General features: G+C 49.5%; 2 protein-coding genes across 2 annotated transcripts; one reads left to right on the top strand and one right to left on the bottom strand.

Annotated features, from left to right (window-relative positions):
• Positions 1-4,464: 4,464 nt before the first annotated feature.
• Mesd (mesoderm development LRP chaperone) lies at positions 4,465-12,079 on the bottom strand. Its single transcript, XM_075952662.1, has 3 exons — positions 11,842-12,079; positions 7,111-7,343; positions 4,465-5,676 (listed from the first exon to the last, which is right to left on the bottom strand). The coding sequence occupies exons 1-3, from the start codon at positions 12,028-12,030 to the stop codon at positions 5,418-5,420; spliced, it is 681 nt and encodes a 226-aa protein (XP_075808777.1). The 5' UTR covers positions 12,031-12,079; the 3' UTR covers positions 4,465-5,417.
• Positions 12,080-20,661: 8,582 nt separating this feature from the next.
• On the top strand, positions 20,662-22,365 carry Tlnrd1 (talin rod domain containing 1). The gene has a single exon (XM_075952607.1). It carries the CDS (start codon positions 20,662-20,664, stop codon positions 21,748-21,750), a length of 1,089 nt encoding a protein of 362 aa, XP_075808722.1. The 3' UTR covers positions 21,751-22,365.
• The last annotated feature ends 427 nt before the right edge of the window (positions 22,366-22,792 follow it).

Here is a 22,792-nt window from a genome sequence, read left to right as displayed (position 1 = left end):
GTCAGTTGTCAGGGGTAGGGGATTCTAGAACTGACTTGACAGGCTTCTTGCTAAACGGGGCAATACAACTTTGCCATAGAGGAATGCTAAAGACTGAGGCCTAAGAGGCAGGCGTATCTCTGTGAGTTCGAGGCCAGCCTGGTCTACAAGAGCTAGTGCCAGGACAGGCTCCAAAGCTACAGAGAAACCCTGTCTCGAAAAAAATAAAAAAAGAAAGGAAGGTCCCCATGGCCATCCAGGAAGTGGAACAGCAAGGTAGGTTGAGCAGGCTGGAGCCTTGGGCTGCAGCAGATACTCTCTCTTATTAAGACAGACAGGAGGCTGTTGTGGGCTACCCACCAGAGAAGACTACTCAGACCTGTGTGTAAACCAAGAGAATTTCCTAGCTGGCCAGCAACTACACCAGTTTTAGAGATCCCAGGGTAGCCCCGGACCTTTCTTGGGGTGAGATTTTAAGCACAAAAACCATATCCTGGATGACATACTTCAGTTAACAAGAACGGTTAGCCAGAAGAACTATGGAAACCGAAAAGCAAGGTTAGTGCATTTAGAGGCTTTCCGGGAGCTATGGACTTTGATAGAGGAGGTCTCTGTTTTCATTTTGGCAGGTGGTGCTGTCTACATCCTGAGTTTTATGGCCTGAATGGTACTTCCATCACGGAATCAGTTCTGCTAAGGTCTGGGGCCTTGTTCCAGAGACAGGATTGACCTGGCTCAAGTGCCTCTGCTGTCCTCCCTGGAGCCACAGCTGGCCCTGCTTTCTCCATGACGTCATCGGTAAAATCCTAAGTGAAATTCTGGTCTATGAGGACAGAGGCACTACAGACGCTAGTGTGCTGAGCACAAAGCCCAGACGGGGAGACGGAAACAAGAACAAATGAAATTCTATTTCTCCTGTGATGACATCAGTCTGGAGATGATGGGCAGAGACAGTGGCCCCCAAGGAAACTTAAGCAAGCAAGAAAGACGTGTCAGGAGAGGAAGTTGTTTTGTTTTGTTTGAGATGGAGTCTTGAGAAGGCCAGAACAGCCTCAAACCCCCGCTGTTGCTGAGGGTGCCTTTGAATTGCTGTTTTTCTGCCTTCATCTCCCAAGCTTTGGATTATAGGTGTTCACATCACACCCATAGTCTTTGCTCGTGTGTTCTTGTGTGGTGTGGTGTGTGTGCATGCGCACAGAGTGCCATAATGTGTATGTGGGGGGGGGGGGTAAAGAACAATTTTCTGGAGCCGGTCCTGTCTTTCTACTGTGGGACCCAGGGATCAAACTCAGTTTTTTGTTTGTTTGTTTTGAGGTTGTTTTTCTTTCTTTTTTTTTTTTTTTGCAGGTTTTCACCAAGTACTTTTACCTGTTGAGATATCTAATCAGCCCAAGATCTTTCTTTTATAAAGCTTTTAACCATTCCCGTGGTTTTATTCATTTATTTATTCTAGAGGTGAGTCCTGCTCGTTAGCCCAGGCTGGCCTTGAGCTTGCAGTGTCCATCATCCCCCCCCCCCGCTCCACTCCCCCCTATCTTCTCCCCAACCCCCCAGTCCCATCCCATCCCTCCCACCCCCGTCTCAGCCCCCGAAGGGCTGGAAGTGTAAGCTGGTGCTATCACAACCTGCTAATAAGAATCAAGGCTTTACAGTACTCAACTTCATTTGGAAAAGCAAAAAAACCAGGATAGTCAAAACAATCCTGGGCAATAAAAGAATTTCTGGAGGCATCACAATCCCTGACTTTAAACTCTACTACAGAGCTACAGTACTGAAAACAGCCTGGTATTGGCATAAAAACAGACAGGAGGACCAATGGAACTGAATAGAAGACCAGGATATCAATCCATACATCTTCCAACACCTGATCTTTGATAAAGAAGCAAAAAATATCAAATGAAAAAAATAAAGCATATTTAACAAGTGATGCTGGCATAACTGGATATCAACATGTAGAAAAATGAAAATAGACCCATATTTATCACCATGGACAAAACTCAAGTCCAAATAGATCAAAGACCTCAACATAAAGCCAGCCACACTGAACCTTATAGAAGAGAAAGTGGGACGTACACTTTGAATGCATTTGCACAGGGAACCACTTCCTAAATATAACCCCAGCAGCACAGACACTGAGAGAAACAATTAATAAATGGGACCTCCTGAAACTGAAAAGCTTCTGTAAAGCAAAGGGAACGGTCAACAAGACAAAACGACAGCCTACAGAATGGGAAAAGATCTTCATTAACCCCACATCAGACAGAGGTCTGATCTACAAAATATACAAAGAACTCAAGAAATTGGACACCAAAAGATCACATAATCCAATAAAAAAACAGAGTATAGACCTAAACAGAGAACTCTCAACAGAGGAATCTAAAATGGCTGAAAGACACTTAAGGAAATGTTCAACATCCTTAGTCGCGGGGAGGAGGCAGAAATCTTTAATAAATAAATAAAATTGAACTCCAAAAAAAAAAAAATCCTTAGTCATCAGAGAAATGCAAATCAAAGCAACTCTGAGATTCCATCTTACACCTGTAAGAATGGCCAAGATCAAAAACACTGATGACAACTTATGCTGGAGAGGTTGTGAGGGAAAGGGAACACTTCTGCATTGCTGGTGGGAATGCAAGCTGGTACAACCCTTTTGGATGCTAGTGTGGCGATTTCTCAGAAAATTAGGAAACCACCTTCTTCAAGACCCAATAATACCACTTTTGGGTAGTATATATCCAAAGGATGCTCAATCGTGCCACAAGGACATGTGCTCAACTATGTTCATAACAGCTTTGTTTGTCATAGCCAGAACCTGGAAACAACCTAAATGCCCCTTGATCAAAGAATGGATAAAAAAAAATGTGGTAATTTACACAACAGAGTACTACACAGTAGAAAAAAATAACAATAGCTTGAATTTTGCAGGAAAATGGATGGAGCTAGAAAACATTATTTTGAGTGAGGTAACCAAGACACAGAAAGACAATTATCACATGTACTCACTCATAGGTGGGTTTTAAACATAAAACAAAGAAAGCCAGCCTACAAACCACAATCCCAGAGAACTTAGACAACAATGCAGACACTAAGAGAGACTTACATAGATATAATCTACATGGGAAGTAGAAAGTATAAAAAGACAAGATCTCCTGAGTAAATTGGGAGCATGGGGACTTAGGGGGAGGATAGAAGAGGCAGGGAGGGGAGCAGAGAAAAATGTAGAGCTCAATAAATATCATGGAAAAAAATATACTTCATACAATTATTTAAACCAAAGGAGAGGGAGCTGAATCTGTAATTGAAAATTCAGAAAAATCATCATAAAAACATTTCCCAGCAAAAGGACAGAATTTTGATTAGGAGAAATGGTTCAGTGGGTAAAGGCACTTGCAGCCAAGCCTGGTGACCTGAGTTCAATCCCCGAGACCCACACAACAGAGGGCGTGAACCAACTCTAAGAGGAGGCCTGGCCTCTGGCCTCACATAGAATCCAGGACATGGGCATGCCCACACATATGCTGCACAAATAAACAAATGTAGAAAAAAACTCGTAAGACGCCACTAAAAAAACTACTCCCCTTCCATGAGTAACAAAATGGTGATGTCAGACCTGTCCAGAGGGGCAGAATGTGATATGCTGAGGAAAACCCCAGGCCAGTCATACAAACATAAAGGCTGACATAATGCTCACAGAGGGGAGGGGTAAGCATTTTTTTTGTTGTTTTTTTGAGACAGGGTTTCTGTGTAGCCTTGGCTGGGCTGCCTGACTCTCCTGCTCAGAAATGCTGATAACTGACTCAGCACCAGGACCAATTTCCAGCATAAGAGCTTCCTGGACTAAGAGCTCAGGGACCCCGGAGCAAAGCGAATGTCCTGTCCAGGTGCACCTGCAGTCACTGTTAACTGCAGGGTGTCCTGAGTGTGAGAACAGAGGGCAATCATGGCAGAGGAGGCTTACGTAGGAGGCTGAGAAAGCTACCCAGAGATGCCAATAGAAGACGGTACACCAAGAATTTTGAATACCCTGAGTTGTGGGACAGATTTCTCTTCTTGAATTATTCATCCTTTTTGTTTTGTTTAGTGTTTATTTTTTGGGGGGGGTCGGGTTTCAGGAGTAGCTGAGGCTGGCCTCAGACTATGTACCCTAGCCTGGCTGGCCTTGGACCCCTGATCCTCCCATCTCTACTTCCCCAACACTGGGATTGCAGGCACGCATCACTATACCTGCTTTTCCTACCTTGGTACCACTGTACGGAATCTGCGGTTTGTATACGAATGGCTTCTGTACACTTTATTTCTACTCTATTTGACTCAAAGGAGCACCAGTAGCCCACCCTCAGAAGGATAGCAACAGATCATCTCCCCAGGCTCACAATGTACCAGGACCAAGAAAAGCCTCTTTCTGAAGAGGCTCAGCAGGTTGCGTCCAGGACACCCTGAGCTGGGGAGAAACATGAATAGGGGCCAAAATGAGGACAGAATATATACATCACCGGAAGCCGGTAAACATACTTTATTTCTGAAAAACAAATGATCAACAGTAGCTCCACTGGGACAAACTACTGGCAGCAGGGCAGGACAATTCTTCGCACTGCAACACTAACGGTGACACTTCCTATGTACCATTCTGAATTGCTTACAATCACAACCGAAGTTTTAAAGAATGTAGGTTCTTAGAAAAGGCTTCTTCATAGAAATGTTCTTTTAGATAGGCTTCACCCTACGAACAGCAAAACCCAGATGCGAGCAACAGCACACCACGAGAGAACCATCTGAAAGCACAAGTTTAGGCACTTTATCAAAGAAAACCACCTAGAAATACTGTGGATGAGGTCCACTTGATGGAGATTCTGCTGGTCCCTCCTCGCCAACGTCACCGCTGTCGGCCACGACAGCATGAGCCCTCAGCTGAAGCACCCTTCTCCCCCTCACATGAGGCAGAACAAACCGCGTTCCCTCTCCAACTACAGGACAATGGGTCCCATGGACTGATGAGGAGGACTGAAGCCATCTGAAATGATTCCTCGGGATTCGAGTGGTGCGTCTCGTGAACCCACACATCCCGTATGAGCTGAGCACACTTATCTTCATGGACTGACAGTCAATGCCTGCCTCAGTCAAGCCACGGGTTTCCAGGCTTGTCTGACGAGAGCTCGCAACGGACGTGCAGGAACACACAGCCGAGCAGTGAAGAGGCGGGAGTGGTACTCTGGAGACGTCAAGGACTCACCAGGCATAAGAGGTACAGAACGTCTATCAAGTTTCCATGTAGGCGATTCCACAGTTAGCATGACTTGCCAGTGTCCACTACCAGTCACAAAGCCTGCCTCCATATGTGAAGCCTTCATACAGTAACTGTGATACTGACCAGGTCACACACAGACCCTTTCTAGAAGACACAAGAATGTCGTCTGGAATGCTGGGAAGCTTGCCACCCGCTAGAGATCTTCTTTCCTGCTCCCAGCTCGATTATCTTCCTTGGAAGCCCGTGGCTTGGCATCTCCCTCCTTCTTCTTTTTACCCTTCTCTGGCTTTGTTTTATTTTTCTCCTTGCTTCCTCCTCCTTTGCCAGGATACACCTGTCCCTCTAGAGTGACATCAGCACACCTGTCTTGGCCAACCAAAAAGTCCTTGATTTCCCAGGCGTAGCTCCCATCCCGGAGCATGAAGATAGCACGGTCTGATCCCACGATGAACCTAGATGGAGAAGCCACCGGTAAGCAATGCTAGTTAATTCCGCACAAATACACAACACTGCACTGTTGGGCCACGTGACTGCTGACTTTAATGTTTGCTGAACTCTAAACATCCTGTTTGGATCTAGACAGAAGCAGAAGCTCATATTCCTGGGGCACAAACAGTGCCCTTGTCAAGAGACTATAAAAGAAAAACTCCTTGGGGGCGGTGGAGGGGGCACAGGTAGGCTGACAGAGGTGGGAGGAGTCCCGTTTCTATCTTTAACATTCTGAAATGTCACTTCCATCTCGGTGTTACTTTTTTGGGGGTGGGGGGGAATTGGTTTTGTCTCCCTTTTTCCTGATAAAAATTTCAAGTAGCCAAAGATGATACCACATGAGAGCGACTTGAACTTCAGGTCCTCTGACTCCACCTCCCAAGGCCGAGATTACAGCCACACGCCATTGTGCCCAGCCATTTGTGTTCTCAAGTCTCGAGTTGTTTTTGTTTAACAAAATGTCTTCACTGAGAAGGATAAAGCCACTGGCTTAGAGCAGGCACTACATGGCTCCTCCTCAAGGCCCACAAGGGTACCTGACAAGCAGCTCAGCTTATCCCCACTCAGCAGGGCCCAGGAAGCACGATTCTTCTGTTTCTTAGCACACCACACCTGCCCCATTCAATAGCAAGGCTTCCTCATGAGCAGCCACCACCAAGACATGTCTCTGCACTCCCAGGAACTCCTGCTCCACAGCTCACCACTTTCTTATTTTCTTATGACATCTGAAGACCTCGAGTTTCAGAACTACCAAGAAAAAGCAGGCTCGAAAAAAGGGGGACACTCATAGCTGGATGGGTAGGGGAGAGGGTGGTGAACATGGTCAAAAATCAATGAATAAAATTGATATAAAGTAGAACCTTTCCGATTGTATTTTAAGATCATATTGTTTCTGACAATAGATCTTCTCACATTAATTATTAGTCACCTGAGACAGCTGCATGTATCAACACAGCTACACCATGGACTGGAGAGCCACAACTCACTCAGCCTTCTAAGAGGCTAAGCAACACAACTCTTTATTGAGACAGGGCAAAAGTTAAAGAGACAAAGATAAACAAAACTTTCAAAACCAAACAATTATTAAAACTTACTGATTGACTCCTCCAAAAAGTTTAAAGAAAAATATTTAAATAAATTTAAATATTTAAATAAACTTAAAAGAGTTCATAGACAGGAAAGGTCCAAGGTCCTTGGGAAGTCTGCCAAGAAAGACACCCTGCTTCAGACCCAGAAAATTTGGCAGCACACATGCAGGTCAGGTGACCTGAAGCTGCATCCCAGAGCTGGGGAGGCAGAGGCAGGGAGTCTGAGGCAGCTGGACTAAATGGCTAGAGCTACATAGTAACCCCCCCCCCCCAAAAAAACAGAAAAGCGACCTAGGCTGGGGTCTTTACCTCTGAACATCATAGTTGGCATTGAACAGACTGCCCTGCCACAGGCTGGTGATTTCCTCCGTCTCCTTCTCAGTGGGGTTCCCGGACACAGTGACAAACATCATCAGTGTCTTCCCTTTCTTTGTCATTTTCAAGATGCTCTCTGGCTTGCCTGGGTCTAGCTTTGAGAAGTCAACAGGCGCAGAGGGTCGCTTGTGTTCTGGAAGGTCTCCTTCTTCTATGTCGTCATCTTTCTGCCAGGAGAGGGCATGAAACCCTGTCATCAGACTCTCCAATTGCACAGATACTCTCCAGCACGTCAGAAGCAGGGCACACACCACCAAATTATTACAAACAAGACTTCCCTAACACCAACTCAGGGTTCCTGTGTCATACATTTTCTATGATGTGTTCATTCTCAAAGAATCTACCCAACATGGTAGATTACAAAACCAGCCACATCCAGGTATCTAACAAAATCAAATACTCTTACAACAAATCTCAAATACAGGCATAGTAACTAAGGTACATAATCCCAATTACTCAGAAGATCAAGGAGAAAGATGGAGAATCCAAGGCCAGCTTAGCAACTCAGGAAGATCTTGACTCTAAAACAGCTGGGGGTGTGGCTTAGTGGTAGAGTGCTTGCCTTAGCGTGAGTGAGGCCTGGGGGGGGGTCAATGTCCAAAACCACTAAGACAACTTTGTTTTTAAAAAATAACACCTGACAGGCACAGAAGGCAGACCATAAAATCCCATTTGTTTAAAGCATCAGGAACAGGTAAAATGAACGAGGGGTGACAGAAATCAATTTGTAGCAAATCAGAACACTGATTGCCTCGGGACAAAGACAGACTGAACGAACGAACATGAAGGAACCTCCTCGACTCATAAGGTGTGGGTTACACTATCCAAAACTCACTGTGGGCTCAATGACAGAGTGCTTTTCTAGCATGCCCAGGGTCCTGGGAACCATCCCCAGCAGAGCAAAACAAACTCTTCGTGCTGCGTACTTAAAACCCACAATCCACTGCGCACAAGTGTTCAATCCCAAGGGGGCAGGCCTGCCCTACTCAGTGCTGTGACCCAGCACTTCTGAAAGCACCTTCTGCGGATCCTAGGGACCGGAAAAGGTGTAGACCTGCTGAGGGCGACGACAGCAGATTCCTCACTTGAGGGAAGATGCAAACATGGAAGGAGACAGAGAGTGCTTTGTGGGATCAGACTGGAGTTGTAGGCACAGACTGATTGGACAAGTAGATGACAGAGTAGATGGTAAAAATATTAAAGCGTAGGTTCCTTGAAGAAAAGCCTAATCATTGCCTGTGAAACAAAAATGAAACCTTAAATATCTCTGCGTCAGAAAGAAGTGCTCAATGAATCACACACCACGTCAGAACGACACAGACGCCAACCTGAAGCAGCAGCTCAAGGGCCAAATTTGGAATAATGTGAACATGAAAAATGATTTATAACACCAAATAAAGTCCACACTGACATCAGAAATGAAAAAGAAAAGAATGTATTAATAGTGGAATATCAATAAATAGCTAATAAACAGAATAACTAATAAAATAACTAATAAATAGAAAGAATGCACACAACAGAAAAAAGAAAAATCCCTAAAAGGGTGGTCGAGTTGGCTCAGTGGATAAAAGTTGCTTGCCTAGGCACACTTGACCCAGTTCAATCCCCAGGACCCACATGGGGGAGGAAAAGAATTGACCACCCAACCAGCTCTTTCTCTGACCTGTGGCTCACACCAAATTAATATAGACTGAAAAGCTGGGCATGGTCTCTCAAGCCTATAATCCTAGCACTGGGGTTAGAGGGAGGAAAATGGCTGGAGTCTGCTGGCCACTAGCCTAGCTTCAGATTTGGTGACAGACCCCGCCCATGGGAATAAGAGGGAGAGTGAGGGAGCAGGACCAGTGCCTGAACCACAGGTTTGCACCACACACTTGGCTGCATGCCAACTCGTTTCTCCAAGCCCCACAGAAGTCTGTAGACAACCAAGCTGAACTCTGTTCTTTCAGGGGCCTTGATAACAGCGACCATCTGCGGAGTTACTATAATAATAGTCCGTTTGGACACACCGTATCTCCAACCTGTACAGTGGATTGCTTAAGTTCTCCACTGAAGGAATCAGATGACCTCAAAGAACGAGCAAGTTTACACATATACCAGAAGGCCTGATGCCTAAGCTAAATATATATTTCTGGCTGTCGATCCCTCTGGCCTCCACAAAAAGCACAATCACACCTGCATTTCCTGTGCCAGCTGAGACTCACCATCAGTTTGAACACAAGAGTCCCCACCTTTCCACAGACCTGAGGTAAGGCCCTCAGGAAACAGCTGTGCTATTAGGAAGCCGTCAGAGCACTCCCAAATTTAAAGACTCCACTGCAGAAGAACCTTCTCCTCTCAGAGGAGAAGCAGGGCTGCTGGGGAAGGGAGCTCACATCTGTACTCCTGCACAGTGCACACCAATGTTTGCAGCAGTGTAGCTAAGTGAGTCAAAGAACAGGCTCTGAAGTCAAGGGACAGAATTCCAAACTAGGCTAAACTGCTGTGACCCTGGGCAAATTCACTTGGCCTCAGGAAACAGTTGTCTCAGGGTCAGCCCTCAGGAAACAGTCTTCCTTATCATCCAAGAGAAAGGATTAAATAAGGTGCTCTGTAGCAGACTTCAAAAGCTTTGTTTACCCACCACCCCTCCACAGCTCCAGGGCACATGGGGGAGGGGGGGAGACAAACTTGACAGAGGCAGGTGGAGTTCTCTGAGTTGGAGGTCAGCCTGGTCTACAGAGTTCCAGGACAGGCTCCAAGGCTAAACAGAGAAACTGTCTCAAAAACAAAACAAAACAACAAAAAAGTACAGCTATAAAGATGGTCCAAAGGGAACTATTTAATAGCTATCAGAGGAAACAAACTCAACTTTTAAAAGTTCATCTGTACTGATTACAGCTATTAAAATTATGTTTTCATAAAGACTAGAAACAGGGTTGAGATGATTAAGTATGGTATCTAGTGCTATGATGTCCGGGTAAGACTGCTTTCATCCCCTTAAGACCCAACCACTCACTACTAAATACAGCATAGGCTCTAAGGTATTCAAGACCACTCACTAGCGCTCTGCTTCAGACACAGCCGAAATTCATTAGTTCTGATACTCAATACCGATTATGAATTGCACTCTTCCAAGTTCTCCCAGTTTTCTCAGTTAATACTTGCAACCGCTTGGAGATGAACACCAACACTTCCATCATGCATATAAGGAAACCACAGCACAGAGATCTGTACCAGACCAAATTCACAAGTTCAAGTGTATTGAATGTCAACCCGTTGGTCTCTGCTATTCTGCCCAAAGCCCAGGTCTCTCTCAGACTCTTCTCAGGTACTCTCCTTATCCTGTTCTAATGCAACCCCCTCCCAGCGGCCTTCTGATGTGCTGGCTGCATCTTCTCTTTAGAGGAGCCAACCATTTGTTTCAGTGTACTGTACTGACCATGGCAAAGCTTTTCACAAGATAAGGTTCTCACCTTGGCAGATGAAAAGATGTTTACTAGAGTCCAAAAAAGACAGTTTGAAATAGAGGAGAGAATGAGAGGATTCCTCATTAGTGATACTCACCCATATCATATTTTTCTTTTCTCTTTGGGGGAAAGGGTCTCTCTGTGAAGCCCAAACTAGTTGGAAATTTACTATGTGGCTCAGGTTTAACTAAGGCTAGCCTACTTCACCAATCTCTCAAGTACTGGCATGAAAAAAACATGCACTACCGCCGCCCCACTACTTCAAGCTTTCTGTTGGATACAGATAACATAGAAAAAAAAAAAGGGTCCCCTTTCTTCTGGACAAATTCAGCAGGTGGCTACTTTCAACTTAGCCCAAATACTAATACTATATATTACTCTAATAATACAGAGTTAGCTACAAGTCAAAACATCAGCTTTGGAAACACACCTTGGGAGTTCTTTGCAGAAAGAGACTAAGTGCCCCAAGTTACCCAGTGGGTACCATCCATCAGCTGTGCAAATCAAATATGACGGTACAATTGCTTTCGGAAAGGGGGAAGGCTGCAATGTGCTTTTGGGCACCTTATACACTCTCACTGGGACTACATACCCCAGTGCGTTAGAGTAACAGATCAGAAAACGGCCTCTCATAAAACAAATCCACTGTTCCCTTGAATGAAAAACCTGAGTTCCACATGAGATGCCTTACCTCCCCCTCCACCAGTAAAATAAATCCACCCACAAAATTACAAAAAACCCAGCAGGAACACACACCAAAGGAATCGAAAATACCCTCTACATTTGGAAGGATCTCTATGAAAGCTAAAAAACGTTCTCGAGAGACAACCTTCACAACCCACTCAACTCAGCAACAGGAGGGAGTGAGGGAACGCTCTTCAGAAGTGCTCTCTCCCTGTCTGCAGGCTCAATGCAGAGACCACCGGGGCCCAGCAGGGAAAGCGTGGCTTGACTGGTGAGAAGCTAAATCCTGACTGGGGTAGCCGAGCAGTCATGGCTCACGGACATTGGGGAGAGAGGCCTGAGCCATGGTGGAATGAAGGCACGGGAAGGGGGGGCTGTCCGCAGTAACTTGAGTCGGTCAATAAGGGCCCTGGGTATAGGACAGGGCTAGAGATCGGGGGACAGAAGTCAGAGGGTCACAAGACCAAGAGGGTAAAGGTTAGAGAGAAGGGATCTGGATGGAGACGTGCCCGCGAGTAAGGGCAGCACGGACCTCCCACTGCTCCAGAAGTCGCGCCATGTCGGCATCATTGTAATCGCGGATGTCCTTCTTCTTCTTCCGCAGAGGTGGGGTGGCTTCGCCCGGCGTGTCGGCCGCGCAGGCCCCAGGAGGAGGAAGAAGCAGCAGGTCCGAGGCACACAAAAATAGGAAGACCGCGCGCATCCAGGTGGAGGCCGCCATGTTAGCCGCCCAGAGGAACCACGGCACGCACACCGGGCCTGCGCAGACAGCGCGAAGTCCAGGAGCCCGGCCCCGCCCCCGGCCCCGCCCCCGGCCCCGCCCCCGTAGTGTTCAGTACGTTACGACGCCCAGTACTCGCCCCCCTAGTCCCACCTCCGCACACTCAGGGGCCAGTGGCTCCACCTCCCACCCATCAGCAGCCTACCGCGCCCCGCCTCGTCCCGTTTCCTCCAGGCGACCTCCTCCGGAAGCCCTGCCCCCTAGCCTCGGCCCCGCCCCGCAGATCCGCTCATCATCTGGCTCCGCCTCCTCCCAGACTCCGCCCCATGGCTCCAGGACCTCACCAGGCTGGGCACCAACAGTTCCTCCCCTTGTTTCACCCTAAAGGCTCCGCCCCATCTCCAGGCTCCGCCTACGGCTCCTCCCCTTAGCCTGGCCAAACTGTCTAACCTAGCTGGATCCCGCAGGACTGTGTGTGCTTTTACTTTGGGGTGTGTGTGTGTGGGGGGGGGAGTTGTTAGAAGTCAGCCTTTTTGTCTCTCATTCACTAACCGGATCTGAAAGTTCCCCTCAGGGCCTGCAGAAACTGCCAAACAGCGTCCTTGAGGCCTCAGTTTTTGCTTGTGAAATGAAAGAGAGAGGGGGAAGATGTGCAAACTGCCTTGACCCTAGTGAGGCCCTTTTCAGGGTGTGGACTTTCAGCCTTGCTCCCTAACAATTTCCCACGAGAACTTCCAGCTAAAAAGCTAAGGACAGCCAGGGCAACTTTTCTCGAAGGCAGTAAATAGAGGATCTATTGCCACCCTGCTCCACAGACAGTTCAGCCCAAAGTCTTTCAATATCACTGTCAACAACCTTTGAAAAGAGTTTTACATGATTTAATACATAACCATGTTTTATTGTTTAAAGTAGTTCCAGTCTCAGCCAGGCAATGAGGATCCCAGCACTTGGGAGGCAGAGGACAGGGAGATCTCTTGAGATCTAAGCTAGCCTGGTCTACTGAGCTAGTTCCAGAACTGCTAAAAGAAACCCTGTGCCGTTAAATAAATAAATAAATAAATAAATAAATAATAAATGGCTGGCTGGTGATGGTGCACGCCTTTAATCCCAGCACGCGGGGCAGAGGCGGGCGGACCTCTTTTCAAGGCCAGCCTCGTCTAACAAGAGGTAGTTCCAGGACAAGCTCAAAGCTACGGAGAAACAAACAAAGATGTTTAAACAAAAGTCTTATCACTGGAACTTCTCTCACAGAAGTAGGTGGAAACTGAGTGTGTTAGGGTGTTCTGGGCCGTGCAGACTTCTTTCTCACACCGCCTCTTCAGACTGCTCTGGAGTTTCCATCCTCAAGGGCATCAAAAGTTCCAGGATGGCTCCTGGTGTTCCAGTCATTGGATGACATTCCAAGAAAAGGAAGTGGGAAGGAAGCCAAGGTGAAGGGAGACGGCCTTTCAGTGGGATCAAGGTATTTGAAACGTCCTATTAGGGAATTGTGCACTGCACAGCACTTCAGGTCTCTTGGGCCGGAGTCTGCCTCTCTGAGAGGGGCTGAGGAACTGTCATTTAGCTGCATTGGCTACCAGTCCAAACACAACCAGGCTTCTGTGCATGAAGCAGAGGCTAAGAAAGCAGCTTCCTAGCAACAAGCGCCTTATTGACCTCCACTCTAAGGTCAAATGCCGTGTGCATTTAGCCTGCTATAGCAGAGGCTGACATTTCCATATTCACGCACGGGTATACATAAACACATGAAAGTTTTCTGTTGACATTGTGCAGAAACAACTCATAAGCAAAAAAAAAAAGGAATTTTTTTTTCTTTCCTGAAATCATAGGGGAAATGTCATGAGCCTTTTCCCAAGGGCACATGGCTCCACCCAATGGCTTGGAGCTCTGTCCTGGCACAGTCTTGCTAAAAACATGCACAGCTGTGACGGATCATGTGCTCTGCAGGGCGGGGTAACCCTGGTCATTCATTCTGCCAACTGCCAAGGTAAGGTGAAAAAATGCTGGTTGCTGGTTTTCTTAGCCCACAGTATCTGGTTACAGAGAATATTTTTTTTTTTTAAGTGTCGTACTGCAATCATGGAAACAAGTCTGAAAGTTCCAGGGCTACCGACTGTCATCTGAGGAGGAAACCCATCTGGCTCCCACTCCACTGATGTGAAAACATCTGGAGCAACTAGATTTTAACACTTTGATGTTTTAAGTATATTTCAGTGTTTTGGAACTTGGACCAGTTTAACTCTGAAGGACCTTATTTACCAGTGACTTGTTAGGCTGGTGAGACACACAGGAAGGTGAACTTGCAGCCCTCAGTACCGTATCCGAGTGCTGTATGATATTTCATTTGTATTCTGACAAATAATGCTTGTCTGGAGATCAGAGGACAGAGCTAGCCACTAGTTAACCAAAGAGACCAGGCAGAGGTGGCACACACCTTTAATCCCAGCACTGGGAGGAGGAAGCCGGAAGATCAGGAGTTCAAGGCCACCCGTCTAAAGGAACCACAGAGCCAGGCAGGGATGGCTCACACATCTGATCCCCCATACTCCCCGCACGTGGGAGACTCATGTCTTCAATCCCAGCACTAGAGAGGTGGAGACGGGACTATAAGGAGGGCCCCCATTCAGTCTTAAGGATTCACAGGGACCGCAGGCCCCATTCAGTCTGAGATTTCATAGAGGTCTAGTAGCTGCTGCTCTGCTTCTCTGGTCTTTCATTCACCCTAAGACCTGACTCTGGATTTTTATTGTTAAGACTAATTAGGATTCAGGCATCATCGGAGGCTTGGTACTAGCAGAGGAGATAAGCCATCTACCGTGAATTCTACATAGATTCCAGAAGGGGCTAAAGGGATCATGCCAATGATAAGTGTCTGTGTGTTTATTTCGTGTGTGTGTGTGTGTGTGTGTGCGCGCGCGCACACACGCGTGTGTAGTAATGATGTGAAGGCCAGAGGTTAACATCTAGTGTCCCCCTTCATCACTCTTCACCTTATACACTGAAGCAGGGTCTGTTCTTTAAACCCGGACTTTGCCATTTCTGCTAGCCTGGCTAGCCGGTTTACTACAAAGATTCCCATTTCTGTTTCCTTGAGGGCTGACCAGTATTTGTTCAACAAGTGCTTTACCCGCTAAACCATCTCCCCAGCCTCTGTATTTATCTTGATTTTAGACTCAACTCTGGTCAGACAGCTAGTAGAACCATGGGGACAAAAATCTGTACCCAGGAATATGGGACATGTTCTTCCTTGAGGTCTTTTACCGTGGCCCCATACGGGTTAGCCAGTGAGACCTCTGAGTATAGTAACACTAACACTACCAGCAAATATAGAAATAGATTGCAAAATCTGGAGCCAGGAGCACTCAGATAGCACTGGTATCCGAACCAGGTCTGAGGCCGAGCAACATAGACCTAGAGAAAAGGGGCCAGAAGTGAGGCTGTGTTCATGGTCTAAACGAGGGGCCAAGTTCTGTATTGCGTACTTGCCCTACCTCCAAGTGCATCTCGGGTTTAAAGAGAGCATGAGCCTGGACTCGTGCTGACCTATGCTCTCCACGGGAAATGGGGTAGCATGACACCTTCCAGCACTACCTGAAACCCTGCCTGAATAACATCCACATTTGAGAAACGGAATGACACGGTCATCAAAGAGGCGCAGGACCTGGTAGGAATGTCACTGGTGCCAAACATGACCCCTTTAGCAATCAAATTGAGAGAAGGTCTGACAAATGAACACCATCAGCACTGGCCAATGACTGTGTAAGGCATCAGATGTGGAGGAGGATAGATACCAGCTCTGTTCTTCACAGGCTGACAGGGTTGTGGAGGGAGGGAGGCCTGTAGCCCCAAACAGCATGGCAATGGACTCACCCGGGCTGGGCAGACAGCACAGTGGACACAAGGGGCAGACATGCCCAAGCGTATCTAAAGGTCCAGAGAAGCTGTGTGAGGCAGCAATAGCCAGTTAATCTATAGATACTAACCACCAGGTATCCGGGCCAGGAATGGTTAATGTTAGCTGCCTGCGGTCCCTAAATTCTGGGATTCATCTTTTCTCTTACTGGCCAGCAAAGGGATAGGCTATGAAATTATTGCCCTGTGCAAGCAACCTAGCCCATGGAAACCCTTGGAGGAAATCCCTACTCTCAGATACTGGAAGCTGAATGTTCAGGCGTTCCTGCCAATGCATCGCTGGGCCTGTGCACAGCCTCCTTGCTCACTGCAGAAGCAAGAGGGAAGATGAGGAACTGAAGGCCGAAGTTCTGCCCAGGTGTGCAGTGTACTAGACAGGATCATGATGTGCCAGAGGTCTAGAGGACACGCCAGATAGGGAGGGTGCTGTATTCCACCATGGTGATTCTGCACCCCTGCCTGCAAGGGGCTCTTATTCATAACCTGTGATGACAAAAGGGATGGGACCACATTCCTCAGCTGTAACTGTTCTCCTAGAGAGGTGGCGTTTGTTGTTTTTAGGCTAGGTCTCTCGCCTAGACCACGCTTGCTTTAAACTCCCTATTATAGCAGCAGATGATGCTGAACTCCTAACCCTCTTACTTCTACCTCCTAAGAGCTCGCGTGCACCCCCCGTGTCCAGCCAAGAGTGATACTCAGAGGAAGAGAATGAACTGGGATGTCTGCAAACGCGTAACAGAGATAGATCAACTGAGACCACTGTCTGTGAGCACAAACATAAAACAGCTCCAAGGGAAAACTATGGCCAACACTGCTCCTTACCACTGGGTGGCACTGTGTACCACAGACAGCTTGGTTGCTAGCCCACAAGTTCAGGGATGTAACATGAGGCTTGGGTATGGAAAGCCCAAAGTACATACAGGTGAATATTATTTTCCCTAAAAAGGAAATTCTGACACATTATAGCACTGATTAACCTTAATGACATTATGCTTAATGAAATAAGACAGATACAAAAGAACAGAGGACTTCAAATAATCAAACTCATAGAAGAAGTTGGGATGGCCAGGGACTAGGAGAGAGACTAGAAAGATGCTATTTCTTGGGTGGGTGGGGTCACAGAAGATGAGACATTTTGAAGACGGATGTTGCTGGACACAATCCCTCCACAGTCACTGCAAGGTGAAAGAGCAGGAGATTTTAGATTTGGCTTCCACTGCTTTGGTCTGCAAGTCACCTCTACTTCCCCCAGCATTGGTCAGAATGTACCAAAACGGCAAAGTGGGCAAAGTGGTCTGCCCACTTTGAGTGAAAAACTTGGTATATGTGGTACTTGGATCTGGGGTTCATTTTGTTATGTGCCTCCACTGTACAAACAGTAACTGGGGGCACTTGCTCATGAACTTGCCCTTTCTGGATTCTAATCTTCATAGGCAGAGGTTGCCTACTATAATCTATTACGTAAGCTCAGCGTCTTGAATGGGCAAATGGTAGAGGCCTAGTACTTGAGCTATGAGAAAACAATAGTAGAAGAAAAAAAAAGCAAAAAAGGCAGGTGAAGGTGGAACCTGGGTAGATCAGTTTAGGAATGGCACTATCTGAAAAATGAAGGCGGGAAGACCAAAAATTTAGCCTACCAAACGCATAGCTACACCCAATTTCATGATACAAACCAACTGGGAGCAGTCCATGTGCAATATCCTGGGGACAAGAGGCTTCTAGTAACAATAGAAGAAGAGAAACTGGACTCTTCTCATATTCTGATCCCACAGCTTCCTGGAATTAGCGTGAGCACAAGGAGAAAGGATCAGCTTCTCTTTGGCTTTTTAAATTTATTAATTTTTATTTACATATTCAGTGTGCGCGTGTGAATTTGTGTGAATGCCAACCATGTAGTGGCCAGAGATGATTCTCTTTCTACATGCAGGTCCAAGGGACTAATATCAAGCTGTCAGGCTTATGGGAAGGTACCTTCACCGGCTAAGCCATTTTGCTGGCCTCTAAGATTTTAGAGCTAAGGAAACCATTTCTTAGGACCATTCATGGGTTACCATGGAAAGAGTCTGCTCTGTTTTTCCCTTGTAGAAAAAATACGAAGGAGTAACCCTATGGAACCACTACTTGTATAGAGAGCCACTGGCTTCAGTCTGTAGAGAAAGTTGGTTCACTTAGCATCAAGACGATCTTCCGTAAGGGCATTTTTTGTTTATGAGTAGGATGACTAGCCATCCGGGTTTGTAACTGTCGTTCCGCGTTAACTTATTAATAACTTGTCTCCTAAGTTCACTCTGTAAACTACTGGGGTTTGGACAATAAATCTGAAGGTCACCCAACTTATAAATAACATTTATAACTGGCTGTGGAGGTCCTAGTAAGAGACAGAGGAACAAACATTTCCATTGGCTGAGCACACCCAGCTGTGCTGTGCCGGGCACCAGCAGAAGGCTTTAGGACTGCTCAGAGCAGAGTGCTTTTCTGGGAGCAGGCCCAGGTGTTCCAGGCGTTTCCTGCACACAGGGCCTGGACCAAAAACGGTGGGGGTAGAGGACCACCTCTTCTTGCCATCTGTTGTGGCCAAGGAGCTTAGGAAGCCACTTAGTGCACCCGGCCACAGGGCTGGAAGGCAAAGGCCTGTTATCCCAACTACTTGAGAAGCGGAAGGAGGAGGGGTCAGAAGTTCAAGGCCAGCCTGGACAACTTAATCAGACCCTGTTTCCAGAATTAATATATAAAAGTTAAATTAATGAATAAAAGTACAGTCCTAGGTTTAATCCCTGTGTCTGAGGAGGAGAGCCATCTGGGTCACCAGTTTCCCAGTTGATAACCCAGAGATAGCAGTGTTTACCTCCAGATTCGGGCTCATTACTTAACAATGGCTGCTATTATTCCATTATATAGATGGAGCCAGGAAAAGGCAAACTGCTGATCAAGGTGCGTACTAATTCTAGCCAGCTAGAACAGAGTCACCACACACAACCTGACTTGAAGAAAGAACTTGCCCAAGGCCACACAATTCCTGATCGGTTTTTTTTTGGGGGGGGGGGGTGGAGACCAACCCCAGGAGGGGTCTGTCTCTGGTCCCCTTCGCTGTGCGTGACCAGCACTCCTGTTGTTTCAGTGTTTCACGGAAACCCACCCATAGGAAAGGGTCGAATACAACAAAGGGCGGGGAAGGGCTTGCATAAGTCACCGAATCTCAGAGATCCGAACTGGAATCCGGGGGGCAAAAAATAGAGGGTAATAAATAAGTGGCCTCCTCCTCAAGAAAGCAAAAACAGATCACCTTTTACACTCGCTCCCTCAGCGGGGAGAAAGCACCAAACCCCGGGGCTGGCTGAGAGCTTACGTAAGGCCACTCGCGGCTGCGCCCCGGTGTCCCCAGGGTGTGCGCGGCGCCGGGGAACCGAGCGAGGGCGGGCCTTCCACATCACACGCGCTTCCCAGCCTCTCTGGACGCGGGGACCACCGGCCCCCAGGGCCGCGGTGTCGGGGCTGGGCGCGGCGTCCTCCCACGGCCCCCAGCTTCCCGGGGGAGGAGCAGCGCATCGCGCAAGCATCCGGGATCGGCGGAGGGGGGCGGGAGGAAGGGCAAGAGGAGGAAGCGGGATTTAAACGAAAGGCGGTGACGCCACACAAAAGATTCCTATAGGCTCCGGGGAGGTTACGGCCGAGGTGGCGGCGGCGAGCCGGGGGCGAGGCGGACGCGAGGAGGCGAAAGCCGCAGACGCGCGCGGGCAGGCGGGTGTCCCCTGGCCTGCGGTCTCCGCCCTTCCTTTCAGTTGCTCGGAGGTCGCTCGGAAGTTGCTGGTTGACAAACATGGCAGGAGTCGGAGCCCGGGTCGGCCGCCGCGGAGCCGCGCGCACCTTCTGATCCGACTACCCCGGGGCGTCGGATGCGCGGGGGAACAGGGATGGAGTCGCCACGACAGCCGCTCGCCGGGAGCGGGCCATTCAGGCGGGGACGGCGTGTCGCCGCGGCGCCGGGCCGCGCACTCTGAACCGCCAGGCGGGAAGGCGCGGCCGCCCAGCGCCCTGCGTTGCAGCCTCCCGCCCGACTGACTACGAACGGCCGCCCCAGAGCCAGCCACGCCCTCGGCCCTGCGGCCGCCCAGCGCCCCAAGAGCCGGAGCGGGAGATGCGGCCGCGCGCCCCCGATCGTCTGCTCCGGCCGCCTTCGCCGGCCGGTGTCGCCTGGCGGGGTCACCGCGCCTGAAGCCCACGTGCGCCGCCGAGCTCGATCGCCGCAGCGCAGCGGCTGACAGCAGAGTCTCCCCGGGGCCGCCGCCCGCGCTCCTCCAGGAGCCGAGGATTTTGATTTCAAAGGAAGGAAGGAAGGAAGGAAGGACAACTCCCAGCCTTCCCCGTCCCGCCCTCTCCGCTCCGGCGGCCCGGCCGGCCATGCCCAGGAAGGCGGCGACAGCCCGGCAGCGGGGACTTTTCTGGTAGGCTCGTGGCGAGGGGCGCGGACTGAGAGTCTAACCGTGCCCCGGCTCACGGTTCCAGAGAGCGTGCACAGCGCCCCAAAAGAGCTTGCCGCCGGCTTGGGCCCGCCCCACGACGCCCGGCCCCTGGCCGCCGCTGGCGCCACCACCCCGATCTCTGTGCCCGCCGCGGTGGGTGGCATGATGGTGCGCGGAAGGCAGCGCGGCCCTGGCCAGCTGAGTCGCGGCGGCGGTGGTAGCGGGCTCCCCAGCGGCATGCCAGTGCCCCCTGGGCGCGATGGCTAGCGGCAGTGCCGGGAAACCCACTGGCGAGGCGGCTTCTCCGGCTCCTGGGAGCGCCGTCGGCGGGGCCAGCTCACAGCCGCGGAAGAGGCTGGTGTCAATCTGTGATCACTGCAAGGGCAAGATGCAGCTGGTGGCCGACCTGCTGCTGCTGTCGAGCGAGGCGCGGCCCGTGCTCTCCGAAAGCCCCGCCTCCCCTGGCGCTGGCGCCGAGTCCTTCGAACAGTGCCGGGACACCATCATCGCGCGCACCAAGGGGCTGTCCATCCTCACCCACGACGTGCAGAGCCAGCTCAACATGGGCCGCTTTGGAGAGGCAGGGGACAGTCTCGTGGAACTGGGCGACCTAGTGGTGTCGCTGACCGAGTGTTCTGCGCATGCGGCCTACCTGGCGGCCGTGGCCACGCCGGGGGCTCAACCTGCCCAGCCTGGCCTTGTGGACCGCTACCGTGTGACACGCTGTCGCCACGAGGTGGAGCAGGGCTGCGCTGTGCTTCGAGCCACCCCGCTGGCCGACATGACCCCGCAGCTGCTCCTGGAGGTGTCGCAGGGCTTGTCTCGCAACCTCAAGTTCCTGACGGACGCGTGCGCCCTGGCCAGTGACAAGTCACGGGACCGCTTCTCGCGCGAACAGTTCAAGCTGGGCGTCAAGTGCATGAGCACCAGTGCATCGGCGCTGCTTGCATGCGTGCGCGAGGTGAAGGCAGCGCCCAGCGAGCTGGCCCGCAGCCGCTGCGCGCTCTTCAGCGGGCCCTTGGTGCAGGCCGTGAGCGCCCTGGTGGGCTTTGCCACCGAGCCTCAATTCCTGGGTCGCGCAGCCGCCGTGAGCGCCGAAGGCAAGGCGGTGCAGACCGCCATACTGGGAGGTGCCATGAGCGTGGTGTCTGCCTGCGTGCTCTTGACCCAGTGCCTCAGGGATCTGGCGCAGCACCCCGATGGGGGCGCCAAGATGTCGGACCACAGGGAGAGGCTGAGGAACTCGGCCTGCGCCGTGTCTGAAGGCTGCACCCTGCTATCTCAGGCTTTAAGGGAAAGGTCTTCACCCAGGACTTTACCGCCAGTGAATTCCAATTCTGTGAATTAGCATCCCCGCCCCATCCCCATCCCCCCCCCCCCCCCCGTTTTCCACCCCAGGCTAAAGGAAGACTCTTACTCCTCCCCTCTCCATTTATACCAAAGAAATCATAGGTGACCCCCCTCCCCCATGTTAAAATGCTCAAGAGGAATTTTCCAGACCGCAGGGCCATATACACAGGTTAACACACAGAGGGTCCAGGTGTCTACCAGCCCCCTGTAGGGACTCAGATACAGAAGATGGATCTAGGTAGTCTTGCTGGCTGCAGGATTACTCCTACACCCTCCAGCCCCTCAACTCAATTACTAATTTGGCAGGAAAGAGGTCATGGGTTCATTTCTTTCTTCTTTTTAATTAAAAGAAAGGTTACCTCAGTTTTCACTCCTTAGACATGGATGTAGCTACCTTTTTGTATGTCGTTTCTTTTTGTTGAATTACAGTATACATGGTGTGATAAGAGTATGACTTTGCCATGTGGTTTGCAAATGGGGGGAAGGCTACTGTGAGTGTGTGTTTTATTTTTTAATTTACACTATAGAGTGATTTTTTTCCCCCAATGTCAAGTTTTTACCCTGCATGTACTGGAGTATTTATTTCATCTATTAAATTGTTATGTTTCTCAGATGGCCTTTTTGCGGTTCCTGTGTTTCCACTGACTGTGTATACTGCTTGTCATCTGTGGGCAGGGGCAAGTGGATCCCCAGTGCCCAACCTTTGCCACTTGTCCCTCAAGAATGACTCTCCTGAGCATCTTAGCACCCCAGAAAGACAAGTGTGATTTTTACAGGCAGGTGATGTGTGATTGGATTACGCAGGGCTTGGGGGTGGGCTGTTGGGGGGGGGATGTCTTCCTTCTGGTTTTTCTGGAAAATAATTTAGCCGTTTTTGTCTCCACTCCTCTCACTGTCATCACGAGCAGGGTTCAGACTGGCTGGCATCTGATTGGCGCTCTGCCTCTCCTTCTCAGATTAAAGCACTTCCTAATGCTGTGTGGGCTGCAGCCTTGCCAGCTCCCGGAGCCCTGCATGGGACTCCACTGCCCCGTGTGTCC

The sequence above is a fragment of the Microtus pennsylvanicus genome, chromosome 18 (genome assembly GCF_037038515.1).
Source record: "Microtus pennsylvanicus isolate mMicPen1 chromosome 18, mMicPen1.hap1, whole genome shotgun sequence".
NCBI classification, from domain to species: domain Eukaryota; kingdom Metazoa; phylum Chordata; class Mammalia; order Rodentia; family Cricetidae; genus Microtus; species Microtus pennsylvanicus.
Note: the sequence above shows the minus strand (reverse complement) of the source record. Positions and strands in the feature narration are given on the sequence as shown.

Coding starts and splice junctions, on each gene's coding strand:
- Mesd (XM_075952662.1), bottom strand. CDS start 12,030: ATGGCGGCCTCCACCTGGATGCGCGCGGTCTTCCTATTTTTGTGTGCC. Junction 7,344..11,841: donor GACTTCTGGAGCAGTGGGAG/GTCCGTGCTGCC, acceptor CTCTCCTGGCAG/AAAGATGACGACATAGAAGA. Junction 5,677..7,110: donor GCCAACTATGATGTTCAGAG/GTAAAGACCCCA, acceptor TTCTCCATCTAG/GTTCATCGTGGGATCAGACC.
- Tlnrd1 (XM_075952607.1), top strand. CDS start 20,662: ATGGCTAGCGGCAGTGCCGGGAAACCCACTGGCGAGGCGGCTTCTCCG.